Below are 18,051 nucleotides of genomic sequence, written 5' to 3'. Positions count from 1 at the left end.
GATGAAAGAAATCAAAGATGACACAAACAGATGGAGAGATATACCATGTTCTTGGATTGGAAGAATCAATATTGTGAAAATGACTATACTACCCAAAGCAATCTACAGATTCAACGCAATCCCTATCAAATTACCTGTGGCATTTTTTACAGATCTAGAACTAAAACTCTTAAAATTTGTATGGAGACACAAAAGACCCCGAATAGCCAAAGCAGGCTTGAGGGGAAAAAAAGGAGCTGGATAAATCAGACTGCCTGACTTCAGACTATATTACAAAGCTACAGTAATCAAAACAATATGGTATTGGCACAAAAACAGAAATACAGATCAGTGGAACAGGACAGAAAGCCCAGAGACAAACCCACGCACCTATGGTCAACTGATCTATGACAAAGGAGGCAAGGATATACAATGGAGAAAAGATAGTCTCTTCAATAAGTGGTGATGGGAGAACTGGATAGCTACATGTAAAACAATGAAATTAGAACACTCCTTAACACCATACACAAAAATAAACTCAAAATGGATTAGAGACCTAAATATAAGACTGGACACTATAAAACTCTTAGAGGAAAACGTAGGAAGAACACTCTCTGACATAAATCACAGCAAGATCTTTTTTGATCCACCTCCTAGAGTAATGGAAATAAAAACAAAAATAAACAAATGGGACCTAATGAAACTTAAAAGCTTTTGCAAAGCAAAGGAAACTACGAACAGGACGAAAAGACAACCCTCAGAATGGGAGAAAATATTTCCAAATGAATCAACGGACAAAGGATTAATCACCAAAATATATAAACAGCTCATGCAGCTCAGTATTAAAAAGAAAACAACCCAATCAAAAAATGGGCATAACTAAATAGATATTTCTCCAAAGAAGACATACAGATGGCCAAGAGGCACATGAAAAGCTGCTCAACATCACTAATTATTAGAGAAATGCAAATCAAAACTACAGTGAGGTATCACCTCACAGCAGTTAGAATGGCCATCATCAGAAAATCTACGAACAACAAATGCTGGAGAGGGTGTGGAGAAAAGGGAACCCTCCTGCACTGTAGGTGGGAATGTAAATTGATACAGCCACTATGGAGAACAGTATGGAGATTCCTTAAAAAACTAAAAATAGAATTACCATATGACCCAGCAATCCCACTACTGGGCACATACCCAGAGAAAACCATAATTCAAAAAGACACATGCACCCCAATGTTCATTGCAGCACTATTTACAATAGCCAGGTCATGGAAGCAACCTAAATGCCCATTGACAGAGGAATGGATAAAGAAGATGTGGTACATATATACAATGGAATGTTACTCAGCCATAAAAAGGAACGAAATTGGTCATTTGTAGAGACGTGGATGGATCTAGAGTCTGTCATACAGAGTGAAGTAAGTCAGAAAGAGAAAAACAAATATCGTATATGAACGCATATATGTGGAACCCAGAAAAATGGTACAGATGAACCGGTTTGCATGGCAGAAATAGAGACACAGATGTAGAGAACAAATGTATGGACACCAAGGGGGGACAGTGGTGGTGGGGGTGTATTTATACACTAATATATATAAAATGAATAACTAATAAAGAACATGCTGTTTAAAAAATAAATTTAATTTAATTTAAAAACTAAACAATGATAATTAAGCCCTGTAATTCACTATGTCCTTAATTAGTCTAGAGATGTTACCTAGTGACATCTCCTCCCTGCCCATTGTGCAGTGGCTACTATTTATATTAAGCCTGCTGTTTGCTGTGGTGGTGATAATTCCTGCATTATCAGGTGTTCAGAGGAAGTGATGAATGTGAACTTTGGGTCTCAGTTCATCCCCCCCAAACTCCAGCCACTCCTTTTCTAACTCACATTTCCCAATTACCCTTTCACTTCTTTGCAGGAACTCCCAGCATGTTTTTTGGTTAGTTTTATATCACTCGTGATAAGGAAAACCCAAAGAAATAGAATAACTGCATATAATGCCTCTCAATCAATGACATGACTTTTGTGACTTTCCTTAATCAGAGCTTCTCCCCAACCCATTCCACCACATCTCTTCTTTCCTTTCTTTTCTTTTTTTCTCTTTTCAAGTTGAATTTATTTCTGATTTGTCCTTCTAATTAATACCCATTGATACCAGAGCTCTGCTGCTTGAAAAAAAAAAAAGGTCTCTTGGGACTTCCCTGTTGGTCCAGTGGTGAAGAATCCGCCTTCCAGTGCAGGGGACGTGGGTTCAATCCCTGGTCGGGGAAATAAGATCCCACATGCCACAGGGCACCCAAGCCCATGCGCCTCAAGGAGAGAGCCTGAGTGTCCCAAACCATGGAGTCCACGCACTCTGGAACCCGCCCACCACAATGAAAGAGAAAACCTGCAATCCACAGCTAGAGAGAAGCCCGCGTGCCTCAACGAAGATCCTGCGTGCCGCAACTAAGACGGGACGCAGCCCCAAAATAAATTAATTAATTAAATACAAGAACAAAGTTGTTTTTTTTTTTGCGGTACGCAGGCCTCTCACTGCCATGGCCTCTCCCGTTGCGGAGCACAGGCTTCGGACGCGCAGGCTCAGCGGCCATGGCTCACGGGCGCAGCCGCTCCGCGGCATGTGGGATCTTCCCGGACCGGGGCACGAACCCGTGTCCCCTGCATCGGCAGGCGGACTCTCAACCACTGTGCCACCAGGGAAGCCCAAGAACAAAGTTTTTTTAAAAATCGCTTTTGGAAGAGATTGGGGATACAAAATAAAATCTTAAAATACACATTTAATTTTATGCAACTAATCAAAATATTATCTTGCGATTTCCAATGATTATATTTCTTATTTGTATCCCAAGGGTTATTGCACTGCATCTTTATGAATTCTAGGCAGCATGGTGTAATAGAAAGTTTCAAAACATTATGATAACTACTCAGAATGGATATTTTCCCTCTGCCTCTAATAATCAACACTTACCAATCCTAACTCTTTTCTCATTAGGACCCAGCCCTGTCCTAAAGCGAATCTGAAACCTGATAAATTAATGACAAGTATTATTGGTTAGTAATGGCACAAGTTAACTTGCCCAAGTCACATTGGTCTTTTAATAAGGATCATCAGGGGCTTCCCTGGTGGCGCAGTGGTTGAGGGTCCGCCTGCCGATGCAGGGGACACAGGTTCGTGCCCCGGTCTGGGAAGATCCCACATGCCGCGGAGCGGCTGGGCCCGTGAGCAATGGCGTCCGGAGCCTGTGCTCCGCAACGGGAGAGGCCACAGCAGTGAGAGGCCCGCGTACTGCAAAAAAAAAAAAAAAAAAAAAGGATCATCAATACCTTTACCCAAAGAAGCAGTTAATTACTTCAATGAGTTAGTAGATATTGAGAGAGCAGACGTGACGTGCTTGCTTGCCTAACAGTCCCTTACGCTTCTCACAATCTAGACAGGGTCAGCAGACTTTTTCTGTGAAAGGCCAGAAAGTAAATATTTTATGCTTTGTGGACCACATAGGGTCTCTGTTGGGTTTTTTTTTTTTAATAGAACACTTTACAAATGTGAAAACCATTTTTAGCTTGAAGACTGTACAAATGCTACACGAAATATGGAAAGGGCAAACGAATACTGCAGTCACTAACGGCTACAGATTCAGCCTCAGTGGTAAGTAAATAAATGCTTGTATAACAAGCTAAGTACCGTGCTTAGGTCAGAAGTGGTCAGGCTTAAGAAGTGGTAAAGGACGAGCTTTGTATGGGGACCAGGTAGTAGCCAAGCTTGGCTAGGATGTATACTTCCTATAGGAAAAGATAAAGCTGGAAAGGAATGTGGAAGGCAGGTTGGGAGGGCTCTGGTGCCTTTTTTTTTTTTTTTTTTTTTTTTTTTTTTGCGGTACGCGGGCCTCTCACTGCTGTGGCCTCTCCCGCTGCGGGGCACAGGCTCCGGATGCGCAGGCTCAGCGGCCATGGCCCACGGGCCCAGCCGCTCCGCGGCACATGGGATCCTCCCAGACCGGGGCACGAACCCGTATCCCCTGCATCGGCAGGCAGACTCTCAACCACTGCGCCACCAGGGAGGCCCTCTGGTGCCTTTTTGAGGCTATGGATTATGTATTTCATTTGGTAGTCAGGGTAACACCTGCAGAGGAATAGAATGCTTAGAACCAGCAGCAGCCTCTTAATTGGTTTTCCTTCCTTTCTGTCTTGTCCCCTCCATCTCCACACCCCAGTCAGAGGGATCTTTCTACAATGCAAATCTGAACAAGTCCCTCCCCCTATTCAAAACTTTTCATTCATTTTCCATCGACCTTAAGATATTGTTCAAACTCCTTACCATGGTTTACAAGTCCCATCATGATCTGGCCCCTGCTTCCATCTCCTGTTATGTTTATTTGCCGGCCTTACTGATCTTTTCTAGTTCCTCAAATGCACCATCCTCTCTTGCCTTTGGATCTCCATGTATATGGTTCTCCGTGTCTGCAACACTGCCATCACCACCTCCACTCTCCTCTTCAACACGGATAAGTCCAAATCAGCCCTCTGTTTTCAGCTTCAATACAACACGCTTCAAGAGACCTTCCCTAGTCCATGCACTAGTTGAGGTCTCCCATAGCACAAGCTTTATTAGAATAACTTATTTAACTTGTCAGTCATCCCTGATAGAATGTAAGCTCTGTAAGGACAGGCATCATTGTGTATCTTGATCACTATTTTTTTTTTTTTTTTTTTTTGCGGTACGCGGGCCTCTCACTGTTGTGGCCTCTCCCGTTGCGGAGCACAGGCTCCGGACGCGCAGGCTCAGCGGCCATGGCTCACGGGCCCAGCCGCTCCGCGGCATGTGGGATTCTCCCAGACCGGGGCACGAACTCATGTCCCCTGCATCGGCAGGCGGACTCTCAACCACTGCGCCACCAGGGAAGCCCCTTGATCACTATTTTTACCCAAGAATCTAGCATAGCACTGGTTCATAGCTGGTACTTAACAAATATTTTTTAACTAGATGAATGAATGTATGTATGTATGAATGAATGAAAGGAAATGGGGCTTTATTTAAAAGGAAGCTTAGTCTGGTTATATGTTCTAGAGTCAAGGAAGCCAGTGAGGATGCTCTTATGGAAGACCAAGTGGGAGGAACTAGGCTGCACGGACAGAAGGAATGGAAAGGGAGGGAGGGTTGTGAGAATTGGGGGGAGCGAAAATCACTAGAACTTAATGACTGATTGACTGGGTGTGGGGAACAAGAGAGAAGGAGAAATTGCTCTCCAAACTGAGAGCCCAGCAGCATCATTAGAGAGAGAGAGAGGGAGTCCTGCTAGGAAGAGAGGTCCAAGTTACTGCTTGGGGCTGGTCACTGTGCCAGGTTCATGGTCATAGAAATGAGTAAAACATGACCTTTTTTTATCAAGTGGGAGAGACAAACACATAAACAATGTGATAAAGGATTTGACAGAGAACAGTACAAAGTTCTGAGAAGCAGAGAATGGAGCAAACTACTATGCCTCAGTCCCCAGACTTTCCTGATAAAGGTTTGTTTGGGTTAACTATTGCTGATAGGGACTAGAAACCTCAGAGATTGAACTGCATGGAGCTGGGAAACTTAGGGCCTCAAAAAATGTTTTGGGCTCTAGGGCCTGAGGAGATGTATTGTCCCACCACACAAAAAAGATGTGAGCTACTTGAAAAACCTCTGTATTGCCTCTTTCTGTTTTATAGATTGGGATTCTTCAAGTCATTGTTTATTTGAAGAAAGAGCTCCCCTGCTAAATGAATGCAAACCACTCACCTAGCCCACTGCCCTCATTTTACCAAAAAGAAAATTAGAGTCCATTAAAAAAAAAAAAAGAATAGAATTGTCCAAAGTCACGCATTTACTAATGCTTAAGCCAAGACAAGAACTCAGAGGTCCTGACTCCGAGCCCAGTGCTCATTCTGTTGTCTCACTACCAGGCTTTGAGAAAGAAAATTGGTGGCCAGTTCATGATAGGCAAATAAATGCCCATTGATGAAAGGATCTGAAGGAATCAGAAGAAATGGAGTTAGGGCTGAGAGAGGTAGAGGATGGACTTCAAAAGGAAGGTACTGTCCCCTCTACCTTTAAGAAGTTTAGAATGAGGTTGGGGGCTGGCTATTTGGGTCCTCCTTCTCCTAGAATGTAACAGAAATGGAGAAAATTTTACTCTAAGCAATCTGAGGGCTGGGAGGAATAGGCTAGAAATTGCCAGGCTGAGCCCAGGAATGGGCAGGACCAGCACGAGCAGATTGTTTTATTCTCTTCTCACCCACTATGCCTTATGGCAGGGCCAGAGAATCTTGGGAAAGCAGTCTCAGCTTTTTCCCAGACCAGAAAGGACACTCACAGGGTGAGTGAGGAGTACGGATTCCACACTCAGAGAAGATGAAGATGCTGTTGAAGCTGTGAGTCCTCACTAAGCCAAACCTAGACATTCATGGGAAGAAATCCACTCTGGGATCTGTCTGGTTCATCAAAGTACAGCTAGCAATAAATCAATAAATATAGTTAGCCTATTTGAACAGGTCCATCCTATCCTCCTGACACAAACCATATCTGCATTTATTTCCTCTGGATGTTGGAATATAGCATATGCAATGACTTACACACTTGTCCAAAAAAGCCATTTATCCCTACACCATCTCATTCAGTCTTAACTCATGAGCCTTATTCTCTGCACTTCAGTAAGACCTCTGCCACTGTGAGGCGTTACTGGGGGACTTTCAACAACTCTGCCCAAGCCTAGGGTCTCCTGGGGCCACTGACTTAAAAAACCCCAGCACCCCACCCTCTGGAAGGCAGAGACCAATTGCAATGCATTCCTTTTCTCCTTACTTCAATCTCCCTCCCTTTTTTAAAAAAAAATAAATTTATTTATTTATTTATTTATTTGTCTATGGCTGCGTTGGGTCTTCATTGCTGCGCAAGGGCTTTCTCTAGTTAGGGCGAGTGGGAGCTACTCTTCATTGCTGTGCGCAGCCTTCTCGTTGTGGTGGCTTCTCTTGTTGCGGAGCACGGGCTCTAGGCGTGCGGGCTTCAGTAGTCGTGGCTCGCGGGCTCAGTAGTTGTGGCTCACGGGCTTAGTTGCTCCACAGCATGTGGGATGTTCCCGGACCAGGGCTCGAACCCATGTCCCCTGCATTGGCAGGCAGGTTCTTAACCACTGCACCCCCAGGGAAGTCCCTCCCTCCCTTTCTTGTCTTTCTTTCTTCCTCTCCCATCTCTCCTTTTCTCTCTTCTTCCTTCATCAGTTCCCCTTCCCTGTCCTAAGCCTTGCTGGTCCTCCAGCTCCCCTGGGACACTGGGGTATGGAATGGGGTCAGAGCGACAGCCCAAAGAAAGCAGGGGGGCAAATCCATTTGCCAGGACCCCTGGCCCACCTGCCTGCCTTCTCTGTCCGACTCAGGCCTCCCGGAATGGATGTCACCCGCCTCCTCCTGGCTACCCTGCTGGTCTGCCTGTGCTTCCTCACTGCCTACAGCCACCTGGCACCTGAGGAAAAGCCCAGAGATGAAAGGAGCCTGAGGAGCAACTCTTCCATGAACCTGTTGGATTTCCCTTCTGTCTCTATTGTGGGTAGGTAGCCTGGCCTGGGGCCCAGCCTCCAGGCTCTGGCCCAAGAGAACTGCAGGATGTCAAACACACTCCCCAAGCTGATACCAGGATCCACTGCCATAGGTCAGAGCTCCTTCGTGCTTATTCCTCAAAACAATCCTGGAGGAATAAAGTGCCCCTTAACTCATTTGGTTTTGGAAAGCCCTGCCTGCCACCAATCGAATATGCAGCTTAGCATGTTAGAGGCTCTGAGAAACCTAAAGTCATGACAATTGGTGAATTTGGTTTAACTTACCATTCCTGAAACTTAATGAGTCACGGAACTCCTATCAATGGTAAAAATTTTAGGAAATGCTGCAGAATATAACCAAGTCTGGGATGAACTAGTCCTTTCATGCCAGGGTTGAGAATTGAAAATGACTACTTAGGAGAAAATATCAGGGGCATTAGAGCCTGGCATGGAGATCTTCTGGTTCGACTTCATCTGACAATAATAATAATAACATATATACTTATTTTGTGCTAGGCACTGTGAAGTGAGTATTATTTTTATTCCTATTTTATTTCACAGCTAAGTAAATTAAGTCTTAGAAAAGTTAAGTAACTAATACACAGTTCTTAATTGGCAGAGCCAGAATTCAAACCCAGGTGTTTAACTCCAGAACCTAAGCTCAAAACGAATATTCCTTGCTGACTTGTCTCTCACTTCAAAAAGACGATATTCTAGATATATCAGGGAAGGGACTGGGGCACATTAACATTCATTGATCACCTTCGATGTGTCAGACTTTCTGCTTTATAAATATACCTCATTTATCCTCAAGACAACTCTTCAAGGTAGGAATTACAGTATCCTGCTTGCAGATGAGAAAACTGAGTCTTAGGGATATTAAGAGGTTGCTCAAGGCCACAAAGCTGTTATATCGCAGAGTCAGGATTCAAATCAGGTATGCCTGGCTCCAAAGCTCTGAGAAATGGAAAATAGGGATACAGGAAAAACAAGTCCATCCATGTACAAGACATTGAGTCCATTTTCCAGGGCCGCCTTTGCTTTCCCTCAGAGGACTCTTTGTTCTCAGTCTCTGGCTCCAGGTCTGCAGCCAGGCTAACAAGAACCTGCTGGCCTAAGTCCCAAGATGTGATCTATCCAGTCAACCCTTCATCCTCTCCCCTACCCTGGGGCTTCCTGGAGCCCCCTCTGCTCCTCCCACTTCATTGCAGCTCAGGGCCCTCAGAGACTGGCTTTGCTCCTTCTCTCTTTGAAGCACAGAACAAGAAATCCCAAAAGATCAGCAGAAAAGAAGCGGAAAAAAAGAAAAGATCTTCCAAGGTAGGCCTGGGAGCTCACATTGTTGGGGTGGGACTGGACTTAAAGGGAGAGGATCCCCAAGCTCTGGCTAGGAACTAAATAAAAGATTTCCCAGGCCTACATGCCCACAAGAAACTGAAAGCTACCACAACTTCCTGGCCTCAAGCCCTGAACCAGACACCCAGGAGCTGAGGCCCAGAAAGCTAAGATTCACTGAACAAAATAGCTTACCTGCTAAAAATCATCTTCCTATACTAGCTCACACCCTGCCTGGAATTTCACCATCACTCATTCTTTTGGATAAATGCAATGTTTCCCAAACCTCAGTCATTTCAGAACCATTTCCACAACTTTTACCATATCTGAGTTTCACCTATTTAATATATGTTTAAAATTAAAACTTTAATTTTAAAACTTTCCTATCATGGTTATAGAGTTATTTAAAAACCTATACAACCATGATAGAAAACCAGTATCACTTGACATAAATAGAAAATAACCCTAAAAATAAGTAAAATGAAAATAAAACCTTGTTTTTTGAAAACTCAGTTCCTCAGTTGCACTAGACACATTTCAGGTACTCAGCAGCCACATATGGCTGACTGGTGGCTGCCTGTATTGGACAGCACAGCAAAGAATGTCCCCAGAAAAGGGAGTAGCAAACTCAAAGCTCCTGCAGTAGGAACTCATTTCTTGTGTTCGGCGCACAGAAGGCAGTGTGGTAAAGACCGGTGGGAGAGGTGGGCGGGCCAAACCACAGAGGGCCTCAAGGACCAAAGTAACGGGGAGGAGGGTGTGCTTTAAGCCCGAGTGTGATGCCATCATAGGTCTTCTGAGAGGTCCCTTTTGTGCACTGGAGGTTGGACTGTAAGGGGGCAAGAGCAGCAGACAGGGGCCTAGCCCAGGGCAGCAGCGGTAGTGAAGCAGTGGGTAGACTCCAGATCTATTGTGAAGGCAAAACTGACAGGGATTGTGGCTACACTGGAAGGGGAAGACAAGAGAGACGGTAGTTAAAAACGGTGGAGCTGAGTGGGATGCCCTAGGGAGAGAAGAGGCCAGGCCGGAGCCAGTTAAGTTTTGATGAAGTGGGGCATTGTTGGGGGAGCAGGCGGGGACCCGCTGGGGTGCCCTGTGGGCATCGGTCGAGCGGGCGGTGGGCAGCAGGTGGGGATGTCTGGTCAGGGGCCTCCATAGTCCAAGGAGTCCCCAGGCAGAGGTGAGGACGAGTGGGGTGGACGTGGACTGCTCGGGCAGCCCCGGCGTTTCCCCGCAGAAAAAGGCTTCGATGAAGAAGGTGGCACGGCCCCGGCCCCCGCCGTCTGGCCCCTGCGTGGCCACCCGCGACAGCTGCAAGCCGCCGGCGCCCGCCTGCTGCGACCCGTGCGCCTTCTGCCAGTGCCGCTTCTTCCGCAGCGCCTGTTCCTGCCGCGTACTCAACCCCACCTGCTGAGCGCGCCTCTGGGCGGTGGGCGGGGTGGGGCGGGGCTTCCAGGGGCGGGGCTCCCCGGACGGGCCCTTCTGGGGCGGGCGATCTCTAGTAGGTGTGGCTTCCTAGAACAGGGAGTGGGCGTGGCTACTGACGTTGGGGCGGAGCTTTCAGGAGGCGGGGCTTCAAGGAGACTTGGCTTGGGCTGGGCTAAAATCCAAATATATGTAGGCTAATGAAAGGTGTGTGGCTGTTTCTTTAAAGAACCCGAAAGATCCTTTTCCCTTCGCCGAGTCCCCTTCACCGCAGAAGTTCCGCGGGCTGCGCACTTGCTCTCTCCTGGGCCTGGGGAAACATGGTTACCTGGCCCTGAGGCTGCCCTCCTGGTAAGCCTATCTCTGGGTGTGACCGCCAGAGACAATGCTGCCCCCTTCCTTTAAACCTGGGAACACCCGAAGCTGCCTCCAAAACCAGGGAGGCAGAAAGGAACCATTAAGGAACTGCCTTTCAGTGTTTCACTCTTTCCCCCTTCTAAGGAGCTCCCCTCAGCCCCCCCAAAACAAGAAAGGCTACAACTCCATACACAGTCTCACTGGGCTGTCTGTCCTAAGCAGTCTGTGGATACAAACTGGGGTGGCTGATTGTGACTGGGCATTGCTCTGGCCTGAGGACCCTAGAGGCTTAGGAGCCTCCCCCAAAATGGCTAGCCTAAGAGACAAATAAAGGAGGGCGGTAGTCTACTGGAGAGGTCTGAGGACCTCAAAGAATCAAAGGAAAAGCTATACAACAAGGCTCAGAAAGTATAGGACTCTGAGGGATGTGAAAGGAGCCAGGTCAAAGAAAACAATGGGCAGTGTTTTCAGGGCAAGACTATGGGATAAGTCACCTCCAACAGCTTCAGTTCTTGCATGGGACCATTCATAATTCAAATGCCCTAGAAAGAGAATCTGATTGAGTTTTCCCACTCCCAGGCTAAATGAACACTGATCATTGGTCCCCAGCCATTTTTAATTCTGAAAGCCTAGAGTTTGGGCTCTCCCAAGTAGGAAACAGGTGTTCAGGAATCCTTCCTCACTCCCTGCCCCGGCTCTGTCAGCCAGGAAGGAGGCAGTGGGCCTGGGCGTGGTGAGTAGGCAGCAACTTTTGTCCTGGATTATCAGGGGCCTGTCTCCTAGTGTCCCAAACTGTTGCCTGAGATTCTATCCTTAAAGATTCTGAGTCTGTGGGAAACTGAAATGCAGCATTTTATCTCTGGAAGGACCCTGGGAGGTGCTGTTTTGGGGAGAGAGGTGGTAAAGGTAGGAACACAGTGTGGGCACAGTCACATGAAAACTCCCAGCACCTTGAAAGGAAAGGGTTCTAAATGACATCACCTACTTGCCCTGCTTGGCTGAGGGCATCCCTACCAGTAGAAAAGCTGAGGTTTCACCTGTCAGCGTCTCCCAGAGCTGGAGCTCTTCCCCAAGGAATCACTATAAGCAAGAAAGAAGAAACTGCAAACGATGGTGATGTAAGAAGATAATTCTTTAAAAAATAATAATAACAAGGCCTGTCTGTACACGAGAGTCTAGAAAGAGGCTATGTGACAGAATAATGTGGAGCAGTTGCCTCAGCCCTGGTAACCACCATGTATCTCGGTCCTTGGAGGTGAGGACATCGGGGCTCCGGGGTCAGCACAGATGGGGCCACCTCCCCTGACGCACTTGTCAACTTACAATCTTCCCTCTTTCAAATGTTTTAAAACTCCCTCCTTTCCAAGGACCTTTCTCAACTGGAGACCCTTGTTGTGTCTGCAGTGACATAACCAGTATGGAATGGAGGAGGCAAACATCAGACCCTGGACTGGACAGAGCTCGAGCCACCTAGGCAGAGCACACACACAAAAAGATGGGTGCTCCAGGCTAGGCTGGGGACACGACTCTGCACATTGGGAAAGTCTGTGTTTCTCTGGGCTTCTATTTACTTGTCTGTAAAATGGGATATAATCACTCTTGCTGTTCTTGTTATAAATCTGAAATAGTGTTGCTTCTTTTTTTTTTTTTTTTTTTTTTTGTACGCGGGCCTCTCACTGTTGTGGCCTCTCCCGTTGCAGAGTACAGGCTCCGGACGCGCAGGCTCAGCGGCCATGGCTCACGGGCCCAGCCGCTCCGCGGCATGTGGGATCTTCCCGGACCGGGGCACGAACCCGTGTCCCCTGCATCAGCAGGCGGATTCTCAACCACTGCGCCACCAGGGAAGCCCTAGTGTTGCTTCTTATACCTTAACACAACAAGCAACATACACACAGAGACAGAGAAAAGCTACCAGTTGCTTGTTTTTGTTTTCTGTCATTTTGGCTGCATGCCCACAGGGCAATAACCTTTTGTTCCTTGTACCACAGCTGCTGCTGAGTAAATGTCATCAGTAATTAGAATACTGGGAATATACTGCAGCCGCTGCTCCTGTGTTTTCCAGACATTGCTCACCTACCAGGCACCATTTGGCCCCCTATGAGTGAGGCCAGAGATGCAAAGCCAAAGACCCAGTCCATTAGTGACAAAACCACTAGGCTGCTGAGTCCAGACAACCGCATGGAAGCCCAACCCATTCACTCATTCAGCAAATGTGTATTGAGCACGTACTAGGTGCCAGGCATTGTGCCAGGTGCTGTGAAAACTGTGGTGAACAAGTCCAATCCTCTCCTTACAGAGCTCATGGTCCAGTGGACCATGACCACCAGCCCTTGTTAAAGGTTAGAACCATTGTTAGCATGTTTGGTCTGTTCCCTCAGACTCTCAGTTCTTACTCCTGTTGACTCAGATCCCTGGTTAGGTATTTATCTGCCCAAGTTCCCCTTCAGCTTGAGAGCCTAAGATTCATCCACCTTTTCAGAATTCCTCCTCAAGCCTTAGGGTCCTGAGAGAATGGTTCTGGGTCTCTGCAAAATCCTGCCTGAGTGACCAGAATTGAAATACATCTGTGACTCAGAGTTGTGAAGATCTGGGACACACACACCCTATTTCCCACACCATTATTCATATTTCTCTCCCCCCTGCCCCATATACACACGAAGTGCATAGGTGAATTCTGTCCTAGATATATCTGTTCTACTTTTGTGGATATTGATTTAGGATCATTTCTTCCTGTAGAGCATGGCCTTACACTTGTGCCAAAGTTCTCACAGTGTGGCCTTGAAGAAGTCACTGACCTCTTGATGCTACTACCATTTCCCCATTTGCAAAATTCGGAGTAAATCAGTCAGAATGTTTTGGTTGCAAACAACAGAAACGATTATGGCTAGCCTAAGAAACAAATAAAGGGGGGCGGTAGTCTACTGGAGAGGTCTGGAGACCTCAAAGAATCGAAGGAAAACCCATACAACAGGCCTCAGAAAGGATAGGTCCCTGAGGGATGTGAAAGGAACCAGGCCAAAGAAACCAACAGACAGCGTTTTCAGGGCAAAGCTATGGGATGTCACCTCCAACCACTTCAGTTCTTGCATGGGACCATTCATAATTCAAATTCCCAAGAGAGGGAATCTGATTGACCTGAAGTGGTACCCAGGAAAGGGTGGCCCATCTTGAGAGACAGTCCCACAAAGTCTGTTCAAAATGTGGGAGAGGTAATTCTCCAGTTAAAAAAAACCAAAGATACAGTTACTGGAGGGCAAAATCCACAACTGGCCACTATGAGACAGCTGGTCTCTGGATTTATTCTGAGGACACTTTTGGCACCAGAAATTCTGCAACATAATCTGAAGCAATGGTTTTCTTTTTTTCTTTTAGGAGAGGTACCCTTTCCTCAGTTGAATTCTTAAGGGGGAGCCCCATTATATAATACACATTAAAACAGTTTTAAGTTACTATAAGGTTGTAATGATGCACACAAAAATTTGAAATCAGAGATTAGAGATTAACGGTTGCCCTCCCATATCAGCCTCAGCAACCAGTTTGTTTCCATCTTTTGTTTTGGTTGCACAGTACCGAAAAAGGTCTAATTCACACAGAGAAGTTGTTACAAAAAGGTTTTAACAGCTCACCCTGTGACCTCAGAACAGTCTCCTGTTAAACAGAAACAGCAAGAGGTTTATTTCAAAATCTAGTCCAGGTGGTCTCCAACGTGTTAAAATTTGGTGCCTAGCACATTTAAACATGAATGTTTTTATTACTTTTAAATGGCTTCCAAGTTTTTCAAAGTAGAAGTTGAAGCTTATGGTTCTACAGAAGCAATATACTTCAAAAACCACTACCCTGGGCTTCCCTGGTGGCACAGTGGTTGAGAGTCCGCCTGCTGATGCAGGGGACACAGGTTCGTGCCCCGGTCTGGGAGGATCCCACATGCCGCGGAGCGGCTGGGCCCGTGAGCCATGGCCGCTGAGCCTGTGCGTCCGGAGCCTGTGCTCCGCAACGGGAGAGGCCGCAACAGTGAGAGGCCCGCGTACCGCAAAAACAAAAAACAAAAAACAAAAAACCACTACCCTGAGGGGTAGCAGATCCTCAGGACCTCAAATCCCTTCCTGGCTTGTGGACCACAGGCCAACCTAATTGGCAATCTTTGGATCCTTACTCTAAGTGCCTCCACCTGTTTGAACAACTACAGATGTAGCATCTTCACCCACTGTCAAGAAATTACTCCCAGTGATACAATAGGAACTTTATAAAGGAATTTAACTCCAAAAACCAATTCCCATGTGTGAAGGGGACAGGATAGGTAAAGAAAAGAATTTAATTTTAACTGAATTAGCCAAACCATCTGTGAACTTCAGATTAGTCAGAATAAACGTGTTCCTCCCTTTCTTCTTCCATGCATGCAGTATATTTATTGTGAGGAAAAGGGTGTGTGTGTTGTGGGACTGGGGGTAGGGCAGGAATGTCTTCTGTTTTCTCAGTAAAATCATCAAATGTTTATGTTCGCTCCAGAAAAGAGTTTTATACTGATGGCTTGCAGAGAGACAGTAGCTATTGTCAGCTCTCCCAGCTGGCTATGCGAGTTGTAGAATCTGGGAGGTGGCACCACCTAATGGTGATGATGATGATGGTGATGACGATGATGATCGTGCCTTCTTGTTATCTGTGGAGCCCAGCAAATAGCTTCATTCCTTTGACTCTTGAAGATTTTCACATCTTTCAGAGCTCCTCTTTGGAATTCCTGGACCCAGTGGCTGCATAGACTACCAGAGCAATAATAAAATCATGACTACTAAAGAAAAATTAATATAATGATGATAATGATAAAAACCTTCCTAAATTACCTAATTTTATAAGATCACATTTACAAGCCATTGAGTGAGCTGATTCCTCCCCAAATCAAAAACTAGAGCCTTATGACTTTGGGGAAAAGTTTAGTTTTTTGCATTTTTTTTCTTTTTTTCTCTCATTATTTATCCCAATGTCTATCAACATCTGGAATTCTGCATAATGTGTACATGTCAGAGGTTGCAAAAGAAAAGTAGAGAAGGGGCCTGGGGGGGAAGGGAGGGCAGTGCAGCCCCTGAGGAGCTGGGAAAGAGGGTTATTTGATAAGGGGAAGGGGACATTGAATTCAGTGATCAGCCAAGGGCTACCCCTTTAAAATCCCAAAGCAGCTTTGGTTTCCCAGTCTTAAATGATCTTGAAATTAATTGATCTTTGTCTAACAGAACCTCCCCACGCCCCCTACCCAGGAAGGCCCAACTGTACTGGAGCACCTCAAGTAATCCTCAGTAATTTCACCCAAACCAGAATCATGGAGCCCCCTGCACTGGCTCTGAGATGACTGCAGAGCCTCTGGAGGGTCCTGAGATGCTCCCCCTCTCCCCAGGATGCCTCTGAGGTTGTTGCCTGCCTTTTGCCAGGGACCCAGGGCTGCTGCTAACAGCCTGAGGCCTGTGTGATTTGTAACTATCATAATATCATACTAATAATGTCTATTGATTGAGGCCTGTGCGATCTGCATTTATCATATCATACTAATAATGTCTATTGATTGAGGCCTGTGCGATCTGCATTTATCATATCATACTAATAATGTCTATTGATCGAGCAGCTACTTCATGCCAGGATGATACCCAAGCTCCCAAATTTGCTTCTTGAGGTAAGAATTATAGTCAATAAGGGAACTTGGGGCTCAGAGAGACTAGGTATTGTGCCTGGACCCCACACCTCAGCGCTGGGATTCACACCCAGCCCACTTCATTCCAAAGCCTACGCCCCTAACCACCAGGCCACTGAAAGCCAGGCAAAGGAGATTCTGTCTGCCTAGAGCTGACACCTTGCAGGAGCCTCAGCCCCAAGGTTTTCTCCCATTTTCTCTCCTGGTGTCATTTCTGTCTTCTCCACCTCAGCAGGACACTTGAAATTGCCAGAGACGGCAACCCTGTTCAAATGGGCTAAAGGACAAAAAGGGAACTTCGTTGTTGTCACAGCACTAAACCGGCCAGCGGGTAGATCTAGTCAGCATAAATCACGGCTAGATTCAGGTCCTCTGGAATGTGTCACTCTGTCTCTCAATTCTATGTTGGTGTCACCCTCAGGCAGGCTTCCCCTCATGGGGGCAAAGAAGCAGCTCTAGGCTCACATTCCTGCCAAGCCTGGGAGCCCTACTGAAGAGAGCGCCTTTTCTCCATTTTCAGGACAGGTGGGTCTCTTTTACAGTTGCCACCTGCTGTGCAACGGGCACTGGGTGGGAGGGGTTGCAAGGGAACTTGTTAGAAATGCAAATCAGGGGCTTCCCTGGTGGCGCAGTGGTTGACAGTCTGCCTGCCCATGCAGGGGACATGGGTTCGTGCCCCGGTCTGGGAGGATCCCACGTGCTGCGGAGCGGCTGGGCCCGTGAGCCATGGCCGCTGGGCCTGCGCGTCCGGAGCCTGTGCTCCGCAACGGGAGAGGCCACAGCAGTGAGAGGCCCGCGTACCATGCTAAAAAAAAAAAAAAAAAGAAATGCAAATTATAGGGCCCCATCTCAGGCCTACTGAATCAGAAGCTCTGGGGGTGAGCCCAGCAATCTGTGTTTTAACAAGCCCTCCAGGTGGTCCTGACACACTCAGGTTTAAGAACCACTGGGTTAGTGGGGATCCGTACAAGCCAGCAGTTAGAAGAGCCAGCAAGTTCCCCACAAAGAGACATGCTGAGGCAGGGCATTCTGTTGGACATACCGTGGGTGTATGTTCCCCGCTACTTCTGTTTCTCTCCCTTGTAATAAGGCAAGTATGAGAAGGACTGTGAATGGGGGCAATCAGACTCTCAGGGTACTTAGCAGTGTGAATGTAGGTACCAACTATTTATGGAGTTGTCAGGAAAAGCCCACTGCCCAGCACCTGGAGTCTTTTGGGACCCCTCGGAGGTTGTAACTCCTCCAGCCAGGGAGAGGAAGCCAGCAGACCTGAGGGAATCTGGCTCCAAGCGCAGCCCTCACTGGGTGCAGGCAGCCCAGGGTAAGCTCCTGGGATCACTGTTGGACAGTTCTCTGTATTGCACCACACCAGATTTCTAGTAAAAATCCTGAAATCCTGGGGTTGAATCTGGACCAACTATGTGAGCTATGTGCCTATCCTTGAGCCAGTTTGGAGAGTGTATCCACGAGGAGCTTACTGAAGCTGATTGACAAGGCCTGATCACATAAGCACCCCTGGCTGCCTCCATCACTTCAAGCAGATTTCCTAGCCTTGTCCTCTGAGGTAGTCCTGAGTGGGTCTCAGGGATGAGAATCTGGATTCCTGAGGTTTCCTGAAACCTCAGCTCCCCAAAGCAGAGCCGACCCCTACCTGCTGCCTCTTGTAGTTCTCCTGGCATAAGCAGGCCCTCACAACCCCTCCTGGGTTTTAGTCC

The 18,051-nt window shown here is 46.9% G+C and overlaps 2 protein-coding genes across 2 annotated transcripts in view; one reads left to right on the top strand and one right to left on the bottom strand.

Annotated features, from left to right (window-relative positions):
• The window catches only part of ASIP (agouti signaling protein), a gene marked incomplete at its 3' end in the record, with an annotated part of 115,913 nt that extends 105,622 nt beyond the window's left edge, over positions 1 to 10,291 (top strand). Inside the window, exons 3-5 of the mRNA XM_081256178.1 lie at positions 7,384 to 7,553; positions 8,798 to 8,862; positions 10,115 to 10,291. Of these exons, the coding sequence (XP_081112304.1) occupies positions 7,394 to 7,553; positions 8,798 to 8,862; positions 10,115 to 10,291 (402 nt within the window). The 5' untranslated portion in view covers positions 7,384 to 7,393. The remainder of the gene's footprint in view (positions 1 to 7,383; positions 7,554 to 8,797; positions 8,863 to 10,114) is intronic.
• The window catches only part of PIGU (phosphatidylinositol glycan anchor biosynthesis class U), a 577,582-nt gene that overhangs the window by 202,475 nt on the left and 357,056 nt on the right, over positions 1 to 18,051 (bottom strand). The gene's annotated exons all lie outside the window — the stretch shown is intronic.

This window comes from Mesoplodon bidens (assembly GCF_964165515.1).
Source record: "Mesoplodon bidens genome assembly, chromosome: 15".
Classification (NCBI taxonomy): Eukaryota; Metazoa; Chordata; class Mammalia; order Artiodactyla; family Ziphiidae; genus Mesoplodon; species Mesoplodon bidens.
This window is presented reverse-complemented; position numbering and strand designations above follow the sequence as displayed.